General features: G+C 49.3%; 1 protein-coding gene across 1 annotated transcript; it reads right to left on the bottom strand.

The window, feature by feature from the left end:
• Nucleotides 1–10,826: 10,826 nt before the first annotated feature.
• On the bottom strand, nt 10,827–11,888 carry HBZ (hemoglobin subunit zeta). The gene is made up of 3 exons (XM_035722389.1): nt 11,794–11,888; nt 11,096–11,300; nt 10,827–10,955 (listed from the first exon to the last, which is right to left on the bottom strand). The coding sequence occupies exons 1-3, from the start codon at nt 11,886–11,888 to the stop codon at nt 10,827–10,829; spliced, it is 429 nt and encodes a 142-aa protein (XP_035578282.1).
• Nucleotides 11,889–15,721: the final 3,833 nt, after the last annotated feature.

The following is a 15,721-nucleotide window of genomic DNA, read 5'->3' as shown; positions in this document are numbered from 1 at the left end:
GGTGGTAGCTGAGCTGGGCGTGCTTAGGACAGGCCTCTGTGGTGCTCGACCCCCAGGATCCCTTTATATACACGGAGCCAGGGTGGGGGCCGGGCTGTGGCCATTGGTCTGGAGAGGGGAGAGGGCTGTGGGGGTGGGGTCTCTTATCAGACCCAGTGAGGGTGGGTGGTCAGGGGCTGGTGGCACTGGTGGGGTGAGGGGCTCTCACTCCGGCCTCCCCCTGCTGGACCACAGCTAGAGTCCAAGTTGCAGGGAGATAGGGGCCCAGGCCTGGGTGGAGAGTCCATGTGTCAGCCCAGCCGCATGACTGGCCTCCACAGTCATTGTCCCTGACCTCCCTGTCCTTGCGCTGGAAAGGTGACCTAGAACGTGTCAGGTTCTCACAGAAGCACTCCCCCTCCTTCCTGTATTTACGCTTCTGCTGTGCCACCTCATGGACCACCTTACAGATGAGTGAACTGAGGTCCACAGAGGGACACTGAGGCCAGCCGTCACAGGGTGCAAGTGACAGTCTTGGCTTCAGACACTCTCTGCCTCTGCTATGTAGCCCCTTTCCCACCTGGATGAGGTTCTTCTCCCCCAGCAGCTGGACTGGGGACAGTGTCCAAGCTGGGCACCCAGGCTGGGAGGAGGCTCGACTCTTGACTCGGAGCCTGGGATTACATGAGCCTCCGCCTGCCGCCTTCCCAGCACAGCCTATATGGTTTATTTCTATCTCTTTACCCTCCTAGCTCATTCTCTTTCCCTTCTCCCCCATAAGGCAACGCTTCTAATGTGCTTAACATGTTCCTTTAGTTAGTATGTGTTCTTGCAAAGGGTACATTTTTAGGCATGTATTTTGAGTTAAATTATAGCTTGATTTTTAAAAATTTAACATAATCATTTCCTCACAAGCACACCTTTTTTGAAATACAAGAATTTTTTTTTAGGGGCGCCTGGGTGGCTCAGTCGGTTAAGTGTCTGCCTTCGACTCGGGTCATGATCCCGGGGTCCTGGGATGGAGGTCTGCTCAGTGGGGAGCCTGTTTCTCCCTCTCCCTCTGCAGCTCCCCCTGCTTGTGCTCTTTTTCTGTGAAAGAAAGAAAGAAAGAAAGAAAGAAAGAAAGAAAGAAAGAAAGAAAGAAAGAAAGAAAGAAAGAAAGAAAGAAAGAAAGAAATCTTTTTTAAAAAGAATAAATATAGGAATTAAGACAAGATTTATTGATTTATTATTTGAGACAGAGATTGAGAGAGGGAGTCGGGGGAGAGACGGAGGGAGAGGGAGAGAGAATCTGAAGCAGACTCCACACTGAGTGTGGAGCCCGACACGGGGCTCCATCTCACGACCCTGAGACCACGACCTGAGCAGAAACCAAGAGTCTGATGCTTAACTGACTGAGCCACCCAGGTGCCCTGAGCATGGAACTCTTGATCTTGGGGTCGTGAATTGAGGCCCCACATTGGGCATAGAGATTAATAAAAAATGTGTGTGTGTGTGTGTGTCTGTGTGTGTGTGTGTGTGTAATCACTGAAACTATGCCCGAGAGAGCTCACATGGGGTGAGTTATTCTCCCCATTCCAAAGTCTGGGGCTGCCAGGGTCCTCACCCCCAGCTCTAGAGGGGGCCAGTTAACACTGTGTCCTTAAAGTCTTCCTAAAAGCCACCCTTTCTGTTCATAAAAACAATGCATGGTTCTTTAGACCTCTTGAGGGAGTCTACAGACTATGGAGGTGTATAGAAATCACTTATATCTCACCAGTCGTACTAACGTTTTAGTGTTGTTTTCTTCCTTCAGCTGCATTACCTTGAAAGTGCGTCTTCATGTACTGTGGTCCAGCACGTGGGTACCCATCACAACTGGCCCTGTGGGTCAACTTGAACCAGCCATCTGGGAAGCTAAGTCTGAAACCAAAAGTAGCCATTTGAGGCTCACTGTGGGTGCCCTTGCTGGCTGGGTGCCATCACCATCACTTGAGCAAGTCTGAAGTTTAGCAGAAATTACTTCCATGTCCATGCCCATCTTCACAGAAGATGAGGACCATATTCAGGCCCCAAGCTAGGGATAGGACCCAGAGGAGACTGCCAACCCCTTACCTTGGAAATTCCTCCCAGGAGGGGGTCTCCAGCCAAAATGGAGGGTGGGGAGAGGATTGGAGGGACTCCCAGTGTGCCAGGCCTGCGGAGGGGTGGTGGGGGGAGGAGCATGTAGAGATTGAAGCAGCAGTTAATCACTCGGGAGTAGAAATTGCTCTCAGGGTGCCAGCCTGAGACCTTGAATCCCTCCTTCCAACCTTGGATCCCCAGAGGTTAGGCAGAGGCAGGGGCTGCAGATGAGACCAAACTTTGGCCTAAGGGTGCCTTGGTGAGAGGGACGGGGGAGAAGCCAGGGAGAGCCTGGCAGAAGACGGGGACTCTTTCCCCCAGTCCCTAGGGCAGTCTGCAGTATCCATTCCTCCTGCAGGCTGGGGCCTTGGTCTGTACCTCAAGCCCGTCCCAGGCTTTGCCCCGTTGGTTAGCGTAGCTAAGAGTACCCTTTGCCCCCCAAATTTTCCACCCTCCCTTTCTTCTCCTGGGTAGGCTTGTGTCCTGACCCCCCAAACTTGTGCTGAGGTAGTTTCTCAGTCTCCATCCTATCCCTGTCTCTGTCTGCCCTTCATCCACCTCATGACCTTAACCTCCATCTGTGACCTGGGACTCCTGGTGACATCCATGTAGACGCCCTTCCTGAGCTCAGACTCTATCCAGGGAGCAATTCATCACCTTGCCTGTGCATCGCCAATGAAGCCCTGATCTTCCCCCTCAAAGCCTGTTCTTCCCTGCTCGCCTTTCCCCTGGTCCTGGTGGTTCAGGCCAGAGACCACAGGCCTCCTGGACCTTCCTCTCTCATCCCTGAAAACAGCTGTGGTTTCTGATCCTCAGTGAGGGAGAGCCTCCCCCCGCTCCTGCTGCCTGCCCTCTGTCCTCCTCAGCCCCCTGGATGACTCTTCCCCAATATTTTCACTCACTGAAGTGTCACCGTGTTTACAGGCCCACAGTGATCATCCCATTTAAAATTGCAACTCCCTACCCCTGTCTGTGCAGTCTCCCACCTGCTCTACTTCCCCCCCCCATCAGAAAATAACTGTTTTTGTTTATTTTCCAGTAGAATGTGAGCTCAGAAAAGCAGAGAATTTTTGTTTTAGTTTTGTTTCCTGGTCTATTCCAAGAATCCCAGACAGGACTTCCTGGAGCAAGCTCCCCCAAAAGTACTTGAGTGAGTTAGGGGTCCTCAACCCCGTGGTTGTCGGCTCTCTGAGCCGGTGGTCCTGCCTGCTCTGCCGTCCGGACAGAGCCCAGGGCTGGGAGCACCACGAACGCTTGGTCACTACCTGCCTGATGGTGGACAAGGAGGCTGGTTCCTCCCTTCATGGGGCTGACCACACACAAGCCTTCAGATCCACCAGAACAAACAGGCACTGGTTTTTTGGAATGGGAAGGATCCCTGGGGTCATCTGGGGCCTGGGGGAAACTGAGGCCCAGAGTGGAGGAGAGGTTGGGCACAGTCATAAAGCCCATTGGAAGCAGGGCCAGGGCCTCAGGAGACTCAGACTCGGGCCTCTGCCTGGGCCTCTCCTATGCTGATGCCAAAGGTCCCACTCCTGGCAGGCAGCTTCCCGTCAACCAGGCACATGGGACCACACCTCAAACCCCACACCCATGCTCCTGGGCAGGAGTCCTTCTGGATCAGAGTCCTCCCGGGAGAAGGGGGTCCCACCTTGGGCACCGCCCCTCAGGACAGAGTCTCTCTGCGGCACTGAGAAACCCCAGGCCATGAACGTCAGGCAAATAGCAAGCATAACCTCTGGCAGGCCCCTGAAAACCCCCAGAAGCCCCATGCGCTCTTCCTGGATTACATTTGGCCACCTGTCCTGAGCCAGGCCCGCTCTAACAGCTGTGGGCACAGCAGGGGACACACAGAAACACCTGCTCAACGGAGCTGATGTTCTGGGGAGGAAGCTGTACAATACGGTGAGTACAGTAGGTAGGCCCACCAGTGAGGAGGAGTTAAAGCCCCTGACACCTGGGCTGTTGCCACAAAGCCCCGTGTTCTCCCGTGCCTGTGATGCTCCAGGCAAAAGCCCCATGTGAACACAGAGAAACCACAGGCATGCCCAGCGTCCCCATCCTGGCTAGAAGGGGGACTGCTGCTTGGCCAACGGCAGCTCCAGCCTCCCTGTGCCCTTCCCACCCTTCTAGACAGGAAGTATTAAGATAGGAGAGCATAGGGCTACTCCCACTTCTTGGCAGCATCCAATCCAGGCCAAAGCCCTGCTTCCTCCAGCCCAAATCACTAAACACCAGGCCCAACCCTCTAGCTCAGAGGCCCACCATTTCCCGCGGTGGGTGGTCTCCTCCATGGCAATGAGTTGATGAAACCAACTTTGATGACAGGAGTGTTCCCGGGGGGGTCTCTGGCTGGATGGCAGTGACATTGGAAAGAAAGAGACAGGGGAACATGGTAGGCAGTGTTGAGAGGGGTTGCAGTATTAGACGAGGCAGCCAGAGAAGATATCGCTGGGATGACAAATTTAAGCAAGTATTGAGTAGTTGGGAGAATAAACCATGAGATGCTCGGGGCAAGAATGTGTGTCGCAAGTAGCGGGAGTAGGCAAGTCCAAAGGCCCCCGGAAGGGCTGTGCCTCCATCGTTCAAGAGAAGCAAGGTGGGGTGGGGGACAGTGAGGCTGGGCCAGAGTGAGGGTGACAGGAGTGGCACCCAGGTTGGTGTTAGGTTACAGTTAGAACAGTATATCCCTTTACAGCCCAGTGTATCCTAGTAAAGAACGATGGTCCTGTGTACTGCCACTCCAGGGTCCCACAGTTGTGAACATTTGCCATGTTTGCTTTGTCAGTATATATAGGCATATACCAGGGTGTGCTTTATTTTTCTCCTGAACAACATGGAAGTGTGTGGTGGGCATCCTGGAGCTCTGCCTCCATACACTTCAGCGTGCGTCTCCTAGAATAAGGAGATGTCCTGGCATAAATAACCACAAGTTTATTGCCGATCTAAGTGAACTAACATTCTTTTGCATCAAATTTCCTCACTCATCCCCCAAATTTGTTCAACCTGTTCAAATGGAGATCTGACCCAGGTTCACACATAACATTCAGTTGTCCCTTTGTTCTCTTATGCCAGAAGCTCTCCACCTCACATCCACCTTTTCTCTGTATCAGTGAATTTTTGAATAGTCCAGGCAAGGTGTCTTGTAGAACATTCTATATTTTGGATTGGTCTGTTGGTTTGCTTGAAGTTTTTTTTTTTTTTAGATGGTATTTTATCCATGTATTTTCTGTATGCTAGAAGTCAGATCTAAAGGCTTGAAGTAGGGTTAAAAATGATTGGCAATAAAAAGGCAACCCACAGAATGGGAGGAAATACTTGCAAACTATATATGTGATAAGGAACTTGTATCCAGAATATAGAAATAATGGTTACAACTCAACAGCAAAAACACAGCCCAATTCAAAAATGGACAAAGGACCTGAATAGACTTTTCTCTCAAAAAGATACACAAAAAGCACATGAGAAGATGCTCAATCTCATTACTCGTTAGAGAAATAAAAATCAAAACCACAGTTACGTACCACTTCACATCCAGGGTGACAGATTATATAAAAAAGCAAAATAACAAGGATTGGTGAGGCAGTGGAGAAACTGACCCTCACACCCTGGGAGTGTGAAGGGGCAGCCGCTGTGGAAATCAGCCTGGGGACTCCGCAACAAGTTAGATGGCGTTACCATAAGACCCAAGCTGAATGAGAACATATGTCCACACAAAACTTGTATGAGAACGTTCATCGTATCGCAGTTCACACAGCCAAACGGTGGAAACAACCTCAATGTCCGTCCACAGAGGAAGAGATAAACAAAATTGGTACACCCATACAATGGAGTATTATTCAGCCAGGAAAAGGAAGTTCTGATACCTGCAAAACGTAGATCAACTTAGGAAAGGTTATACGAAGTGAAGGAAGCCAGACATGAACGTCTGCATATTATAGGACTCCCTTTATATGCAATTTCAAGAATATAAAAATTCATAGAGACAGAAAGCAGAGTGGTCCCCGGGGCTGAGGGACACGGAGCTTCTGTTTGGGGTGATGAAAAGTTCTGAGATGGGTAGAAGTGATTGTTGTACAACGCTGTGAACAGACGAAACGCCACTGTGTTTCCCGCTTTAAAATAGTTAAAGTGGTAAATGTGTGTTTGTGTATTTTATCACAAGAAAATTAGAACTTATTGGCCAGCGTCACAGGCGATCCCGAGGACCTGCATGGTACCAGGAGGCATGTGATGTCAGATTGCCCGCTGTTGGTGACGCCAGGTGTGATTGCTTGGTTAAGGAGGGAACCATCAGATATCTCCATAGTAAAGGCATCTCTCTCCCCCTTTGCAGGTAGCTAGTAATTTGGGAGCAATTGTTTTGGCACCATGGAAATATCCTATTCCAAAGAAACTTCATCCTATGGTTTTAGCAATCATTGATGATCCTGCCTGAATCATTATTTCATCGAGGATCATAGAATTTTGATGATTCCTTCTGTATTGATGAGTTGCTGTTCTTTTGTATAGAGACTCTCCTCATCAGCTGCAGATGAATGACAGTTTCTCTAAAAGGTAGGATTTGTGCTTAATTATTTTGCTTATCAGTTTTTACAGTAAGCGGTCAATGGTGGCAAATTCTTTACTAGTGGCAAATAAATGTCTCTGTTTTTTGATTAACGCTATGTAATCATGGATTTTTAATTTACTCACTGTTCTCAACAATTACAGTTGTTAGTTTTTGATGCTCAAACTGTCTTAGATGTGACCGGTGGGAACCCTCCTGCCATACCCCGCCCCTCTGTGAATATTTCCTTCCTTCCTGGAACAATAATATATTCCTCACTCACCGTTACTTTCTCTGTCCTTGCCCCGGAATCAGCCATTTCTTCAAGGAAGTCTGGACTCCTTTCAGTGAGGGATGGTGTTTAGAACCAGGATCTGGGTGCTGTGTGAACTTGTGACTGTCAGGTGTCGTTTCTTCTAGGACCTTAGTAGTGGACAGAACTATGAAATATATATGTAAAACTTGAGTTTACAATGATATTTCCAATTCAAATTTTATGTAGTTTTTAGTAAAGAAAGTTTAAATCATAAAAGACTTTTTAACATTAAAAAAAGACTTATTTATTTATTTTAGTGGGGGAGGAAGGGGCAGAGGGAAGAGGAGATTCCAGCAGATTCCAGTTGAGCGGGGAGCCCGACATGGCAGCTCGATCCCAGGACCCTGAGATCATGACCTGAGCCAAAATCAAGCATCAGACGCTTAACAGACTGAGCCACTCAGGTGCCCCTAACCTTTCCTCAAAGTAAACTTGTGGGGTTTGAACTCATGAGATTAAGAGTTGCATGCTCTACAGACTGAGCCAACTGGGCACCCCAATCATAAAAACTGTTTTAAAACAAAAAATGTCACTGTTTTTATATTTGCATCTATTTTCACTTAGACTGAAAATGGTGGTTCCTAATGGCCTAATATTTTTACTTATTTGCTTTTATCCTACAAAATAAATAATGTAGTTTCAAAATTGTGATATCGACTATCGGTGCTAGTTGGCATATGCTGACTCAATTGGGATATTGGTAACATACAGGGAATTGAGCAAATAAGTAAATATTTTGAGTACAATGAGAGCCAGATTTCTCACTATTGTGGGAGGGAGGCACAAATATGGAAAGGGAGAAGACAAGAATAAACCATGTGGTGTTGGACTATAACTAGAGATGTTGGTGAGAGGTTATGGTTTCTAATATACTTGGACATAGAATAGATATATGTGTGCATGTGTATTTATTCACGCCCATGTGCGTATATAAATATAAACATATCTCTTAGTTCTGTCTGCTGAGAGGGACTGGAAGCAGTGACACCCAGATCCTGCTTCCCAAAGATCATTCTTCACTAGGAGGAAACAGAGCTACGTGGGCTATGGCTGTTGTTAGGCTGGTGCAGGGAAAGTACAAGATGAGTCTGGAACTTCTTACAGCAGAAATAAGGAATGTAGGGGCGCCTGGGTGGCTCAGTTGGTTAAGCGACTGCCTTCGGCTCAGGTCATGATCCTGGAGTCCCGGGATCGAGTCCCGCATCGGGCTCCCTGCTTGGCAGGGAGCCTGCTTCCCCCCCTGACCCTCTTCCCTCTCACGCTCTCCATCTCTCATTCTCTCTCTCTCAAATAAATAAATAAAATCTTAAAAAAAAAAAAAAAAAAGAAAGAAGGAATGTAGTCAAAGGATGATGAGGACACATCGAAGGACACATGAGTCAGTTTGTCCAAATCTGGGACAGTTTGGGGATCAAGATAAATAATGATTGGCAATAGATCATAACCCACTGAATAAAATGGGAATTAATGAGTTAATATGATATATATGTAAAAAGATGATGGGAAGTAAAAGCTTTTCCTTACAGTAGAATGCCTGCTAGTAACTATGGAAGGAACGATGGAGAACTGCCATCGTGGTAGCAACTGATACGGGCAAGGGTCATCAATGGATGCTAAGAGCCGCGGGTGCTTTGCGCTTACGACTGACTCAGAAAGAAAGAGCAAGTGAGCAAGTGACTGCCGATGATTGCAGAGTCTTGATGAAGAGTATTTGAGGGTGTTTTGTTTTAGTATCTTTTTATTTTACAGACTTACTGAGATATAATTCACATGCCATACTGCTCACCCACTTAAAGTGTACAATGCAATGGTCTTTCTTATATTTATGGAATTGTGTAGTTATCACCACAATTTTAGAATATTTTCATCCCCCCCAAAAAGAAACCCTTTACTCACTAGGTCACCCTTACTTCTCCATCTTTGTCTTTTTTTTTTTTTTTTAAGATTTTATTTGTTTATTTGGCAGGGAGAGGGAGAGAAAGCACAGAGGGGAGAGGGAGAAGCAGACTCACCACTGAGCAGGGGGCCCGATGTGGGACTCGATCCCAGGACTCTGGTATCATGACCTGAGCCGAAGGCAGACGCTTAACAACTGAACCACCCAGGCGCCCCTCTCCATCTTTGTCTTAATTCTTGCAAATTTTTGATAGTTGGAAGTCTATTTTTTATTTTTATTTTACAGAGGCTCCTCACCTAGCCTGGAGCCGGTACCAAGAGTTGGTCGCTTAACTGACTGGGCTACCTAGATGCCCTGATAATTTAAAAATTTTTATTTTTAATTTTTAAAAAAATATTTTATTTATTTATTTATTTATTTATTTATTTAGAGAGGAGGAGTAGCAGAGGGGGAGGGGCAAGGAGAGGGAGAGAATCTCCAGCAGACTTCACATTGAGCGGGGCTTGATCTCACCACCCTGAGATCACTACCCTGAGATCATGACCTGAGCCAAAACCAAGAGTTGGTTGCTCAACTGACTGAGCCACTCAGGTGCCCCTTGAAAATTTTTTAAATAAAAGGTTATGAAATTACAATATCTGTTATTATGAGCAATAAACTACCGAGTGAATGTTAGGGTTTCTTTGCTGTTCTTTTGGTCACAGCCAAGTGATTATATTGTTACATTCTTGCACAGGTTCATTTAAGTTGGCTTTCAATTTTGATGTTTTCACTTTTTGCTCTTTTTGATTCTATTTTTGGTGATATTAAAGACTTACATGATTGAAAGGTCCAAACCCTGGATAGAGCTAGACTGGGGGGAGCTCCCTCCACCCCTCCTCTTCATCCCCACCCATATTATTATTTGTAAACATTTCCAGTTTATCCTTGCGAGATTTTCTTGCAAAAAGTAAGCAGAAAACCTACCATGATATGTATACACCATTCTACTTTTTTCTGTTTTCTTTTCCTTTTTATTTGATAAATCCTGGACATCGCTTCACAGCCGCTATTAGAAACTGTCCTCATTCCTTTTTCAGGTCACAGCTCTCTGCTGTGTGGGTTTTCATGGTTTATTCATTCAAGGCCTGAAGATGGACTGCTGTTTCTGGTGGTCAGAAAACTTAAGCTGCCCCAGTGTCAGGTATAGTGGTGTCCGGCTCCCACCCGCACTGCAGAGGGGACCACTGGCAGAGTGTGGTCAAAGTCTTGGATTTTTGTCCATCAGGTAGTTGAGAAGTGAATCTGAGTGAGTTTCATTTTTAGTGGTGTTAATTTGCATTTTTCTAATTTTGGGCAAAGTTGAACTCTTTTCCTTTTTTATTTCTGTGAACTGTGATCTGACTATATATCAGATCCGTATCCGCCACTAGATTGTCAGCTCCACGGGGCAGGGGGCTTTGCTTATTTTAGCTGTTGTATTAGAGTCTAGAAAAATGCTCGGGCGGCTTACGTACCAATAAGTGCTTTGTAGGGGAGGAATGGAAGAATGAATGAGGGACTAGATACATTCCTTACGCCTTTCTCGCTACAATCAAGCATAAACCAGGGAAGAGTACAAACTCCAGAGGAAGAAGAGAGTATCCAGGTGGGCCCCAGGGACGGTCAGAGGGGCCAGGTGAGCTCCAGCGCTGAGCCCGGAAGTAATGGCTGAGGGGCGCCCTTTCTGCCACCCCATCGGATCCCGTGTGCCCCCGCCCCACACACCCCGTCTCTCGAGCTGCGCCCTGCGCTCTGAGAGAACTTGGGGTCAGCGCAAAGGATTCCCGCAGCCCTCCTGGTGACCCGGTGCAGCCCCGCCATCCCCCCCACGCCTCTGTCCCCCCCCTCCCCGCCATGGCCCCAGTGACTACAGAGGCGAGGTGGACGTGCATTCGTTTATTGGCCTGTCAGTGGGATGCTGGAGGGTTCGGGAAAGCCCGCCCTCCGTACTGCGGCCGCGCTCAGCGGTACTTCTCGGTCAGGACGCAGGACACGATGGACAGGAACTTGTCCCAGGCGGTGTGGGCGTCGGCCGTGAAGTCGGCGGGGAAGTGCGAGGCCACGGTGACCAGCAGACAGTGGGACAGGAGCTGAGGGGCGGGAGGGCGGCTCGGTGAGCGGCGCGGGTGCGGGAGCGCGCGCTCCGGGGGTGCGGCGGGGCACCTTCGGCCGAGAGCCGGCCGCTCGCCGCGCTCCTCGGCCCCGCCAGGACCCCAGCCCCCGCGCCCACCTTGAAGTTGACGGGGTCCACGCGCAGAATGTAGGCGTGAAGCTCGCTCAGCTTGGCCAGGGCGCCCGCGATGTTGTCGATGCTCTTGACCGCATCGCCCAGGGCGGCCACCACCTTGGCACCGTGCACGCGCAGGTGCGCGGAGCCCGGGCGCAGGTCCAAGTGCGGGAAGTAGGTCTTGGTCTGGGGGTAGCTGGCGAAGAGCCTGTGCGCGGGCGACAGCCACGCCTGGTGAGGCCGGTGCGGCGCTCCTTGGGCGCAAAACTTACCCGGCGTTGAAAAGCCCCGCAGTTGAAATACGATCAATCATACTTTAACGCAATATTTTAAAGCATAAAAAGGAATGCAAACAATTCACGTTGAACAAAATGTTGTAATTTTACACAAGGACGGGATCCGTATTGCTGATTTTCCCTATTACCCCACGCTCCGCTACGGCACAGCCGAATCCCACCCCTCACTGTCCCATCATTCAGCGATTGGTTAATGCATTCATTTACTCATTCCACAGGGGTCTGTGGACACCTGGGGGCCGGGCCCCGTGGAAAAGACAGTCATGTACCCTCCCCACCTGTACCCTCCTCTCCCTGCTCACTGCCTATCATCCACCCCTCCTCACCGGTCCCCCCTCGCTGGCCCCTGTCCTCCCTGGCCCCACACTGTCACCCGGCTCCATCCCCAGCCCACCTGGCACTCACCTCTCCAGGGCCTCAGTACCAATGGCATCCGCCTGAGCGGAGATCTTGTCCCACATGGACAGGATGACGGTCCTCTCTGCCTTGGTCAGAGACATGGTGGTAGCTGAGCTGGGCGTGCTTAGGACAGGCCTCTGTGGTGCTCGACCCCCAGGATCCCTTTATATACACGGAGCCAGGGTGGGGGCCGGGCTGTGGCCATTGGTCTGGAGAGGGGAGAGGGCTGTGGGGGTGGGGTCTCTTATCAGACCCAGTGAGGGTGGGTGGTCAGGGGCTGGTGGCACTGGTGGGGTGAGGGGCCACACACTCCTACCCCGGGCCTTAGAGAGGGTGTTGGCCACAGACTGACCAGAGTCCTGAAGCGATAGGGCGCCCAGCCAGCCCAGGAGCTCATGCTTGTGTTTGTAGCCCAGCTCTGACTCTCCTCCTTCATTTCAGAATCACAGAATGGGGGAAGCCAGGATTAACTCAACACACACCGTGCTCGGGCCGGAACATGACGTGTTCTGCCTGCAGTGCTCCTTGGTGGGATCCTGTGTTTAGCACAGCCTGGCCACATGTCCGTCTCCTCTCCCTCTGGTTCTATGATCCCTGGGTTTCCTTGAGAAAGCAATGGTTTTGCTCACCTATCACTGAGGAGAGATGTACTGACGGTCCTCTGAAAAGCTGGGAGAAGTGTCCGATTAATAAAAGGATTCTTCTCATATCATGTGCTATTAGGGGTTGCAGGATTGCTCACCATATTATTGTTGTAACATAATGAAGCAAATATTCCTTTACATTTTATTTTAACATAAAACAGACTCTATGAATTTTGACACATGTATAAATTCATTCACTGCCCCCACAATCAGGACCTACAGCAGTTCTATCACCCCCCCCCAAAAAAACTCCCACCTGCTGCCCCTTTGCGGTCCCACCCTCCACCCACCTGGAATTGGAATCTTCACACACTGTTGGCGAGATTGTTAAATGGTGCCGTGGAAAACAGGCAGTTCCCGAGAAAGGTTGGACACAGGGTTCCCATATGACACAACCATTCCACTCCCAGCTGTAGACCCAAGAGAAATGAAAACATAAGGTCACTCAAAAACTTGTGTGTTCATAGCAACATCATTCATAGTAGCCACGAAGTGCAAACAAGCCCAATGCCCATCAGCTGATGAATGGGTGAATAAAACGTGGTCTAATCCATTCGATGAAATAGTATTCAGTCATAAAAATGAAGTACTGGTGTGTGAATGAACCTTGAAAATACACATGTTGTGTGGTTCCTTTCATCTGAAATGTCCAGCAGAGGGTTATCTACAGAGAAAGAAATAGATTAGGCTGTTTAGGCCTGGGGGTTGGAGTCGCTGCTTGGGTATGGAATTTCTCTTGAGGTAATGAAAATGTTCTAAAATTGATTGTGGTGGTGGTTGCACAACCCTCCGAATGTACTAAAACACCCTGAACTACACACTTTAAATGAATGAAATGCATGTTATGTGAATTGTATCTCATTGCAGCTGTTTCTAAAAAATCAGTGAAAGCACCCCCTATACCCCATTCCGGTCTTCCCCAGGAAGTAACAGTAGTGAAATCTTTCTCACCTCACCCTTTGACTTCCTGGTGAAGTCACCTGTTGCACGAAACCTGATTCCTGGCAGACCTGTGGGTAGGCACACCAGCATGAAACTTGTACACATTGGGAATGTCTCAGACATTACCAACAAACAAATAGCCCTGCGTGGGGCTGCATAGCATTGATTTTATTTTTTTCCAAAATTTCCAAAAAGAAAAATGCTTTGTTATTTTATGTTGCATTTCTCTGATTATTACTGAGGTGGAGAATTGCATCACTTGATTATTTGCCAGTGCCTGAGAATCACCTTATTGTTTTCCCTGTGGGTTGTTTGTCCTTCTTTGGTGGTTTGGGTGTGTTCTTCTTTTTGAGGGATAGTCACCCTTTATTACAGATTCTGTGAGCCTTTTTCCTAGTCTCATATGTTTTGGTTTTATGTATAATCAGAAGGTTTCTGAGTTCTCCTACAGTTGCCAGGAACGTCCCTAGAATGGAAATAAGGGTGCAGCAGCAGGAGGTGAGCCCGAGGGAGCTGGGATGATGGGGAAGGGGAAAGCTCCGTCTGGGGGAAGAGCCAGCTGAGGTCATGCGGGTCTCTCTACCGGGGCACTACGACTCTGCGAGTACCCACATACGAGGCCCAGGACTCTGGCGCAGGCCTCCTTCCTCCAATTTCCCTGACCGTGCTGCGGCCCCATTGGGCAGTCTCATGACCCCAGGACTTGGAGGAGGAGGTCTGATGTCCAGTGGCTGTCCCTGGGCTGGGCGAAGGCCCAGACTTGGAGGAACCCAGAATTTTTTAATCGCCCCCGCAGGGCCTGCTTCCTGCTAGCAACCTTCATAAGAGCATTTGTTGTTTATTTTTCTGGCCGTATGGTTAGTATCTTATTACTGTAATGAGGTTGGAATCCATGAAAGGTAAAGGGAAACACCAGAACCCAGGCCACAGAGACCCCAGATGCATCCCTTCCCCGGCTGCCTTAGCAGGGCTCAGGTGCAGGGCTATCCAGGGCTGGACTGGAGAGAGCAGAGGTCTGAATCCCACACCACCCTCATCGGTCTGCCTCATGGGGCTATTACAGAAGTCAGAGCACATTGTCACTCCCTGGCCAGTCCAGTCTGGTGTTGGCAGCTGGAGGGACCTGAGGGTAGGCTGGCCCTGCTTTGGGCCTCCCCATCTGTGAAAGGATTGGGAACAGGTGGTCTCTAAGTGTGGTCTAGCTCAAAGCCCTCACAGATTCCCGGACAATGATGTGCCCAGGGCCAACCTTTGCTAGTGTCCTCAAACTTCCCTGCTAACACCCCACACCTCTACATCCTCATTTTACACTTTATTTTTTTATTTTTTTTAAAGATTTTATTTATTTGAGAGAGAGAGAATGAGAGACAGAGAGCACGAGAGGGGAGAGGGTCAGAGGGAGAAGCAGACTCCCCGCTGAGCAGGGAGCCCGATGTGGGACTCGATCCCGGGACTCCAGGATCATGACCTGAGCCGAAGGCAGTGGCCCAACCAACTGAGCCACCCAGGCGCCCCTCATTTTACACTTTAATAACTCTGCTTAGTAACCTACTTTTTTTGAAAGTAACTGGATTCTTGGAAACCAAAATTCCTGACCCTTCCACACACCCCGGGTGCCCCCCGGACAGGGCTAGGAGGTCACTTGGCTAGTCAGGCCTTATCAGTTCTGCCACTTGTTCTGGGCCCCATAGAGCTGTCACTGTCTGTCGGAGGGCCAGGCGGGGCTCACATTCCCTATCTTGGACGCACCTTGACCTTTCCATCTTCTCAGCTGCAGTGCTCCTGCCCAGAAAGAATCACCCACTCACAATAGTACTACAAGAATCTTGAATTCATGCTGCCATGTCCTGAGGTCCTATGGTAACAAATTTTTCCTCCTAGCAGTGAAGTGGGGGCTGTTTTTAACCCCCACCTGAGGGGTTGCTAATGTGGAACTGGGGTTTACAAGGTTAATTAACCTGGCCAGGGCCACCCAGGAGCTGCTCTCAGGGGAAGGTCTGTGAACCCCATCACGGCCTTCTGCGGAGTCACCAGGGTCTCTCTGAGCTCAGCCCCAACTACATAAGCTCTGCGTGAGCCCAGGGCTTGGTGTCCAGCCAAGTCCAGCAGGTCTCAGTGTCCTGGAGTGCTGCCCAAGCTCAGGCTCCTTGTGTCACGGGTGGGAGAACCCACGCCCAGAGACTGAAGAGACTTGCCTGAGCCCCAAAGAGCCAGCAATCTGGCCCACACCAAGCCTAGGTCTCCTCTACCCACTGAGGCTGGTTCCCTCCTTCACCGAAACTTTGAACAATTCATAACCCTCCTGAGCCTCGATTTCCTTATCTTAAAGCATGTAACGATTATAAAAG

The sequence above is a fragment of the Zalophus californianus genome, chromosome 10 (assembly GCF_009762305.2).
Source record: "Zalophus californianus isolate mZalCal1 chromosome 10, mZalCal1.pri.v2, whole genome shotgun sequence".
Classification (NCBI taxonomy): domain Eukaryota; kingdom Metazoa; phylum Chordata; class Mammalia; order Carnivora; family Otariidae; genus Zalophus; species Zalophus californianus.
This window is presented reverse-complemented; position numbering and strand designations above follow the sequence as displayed.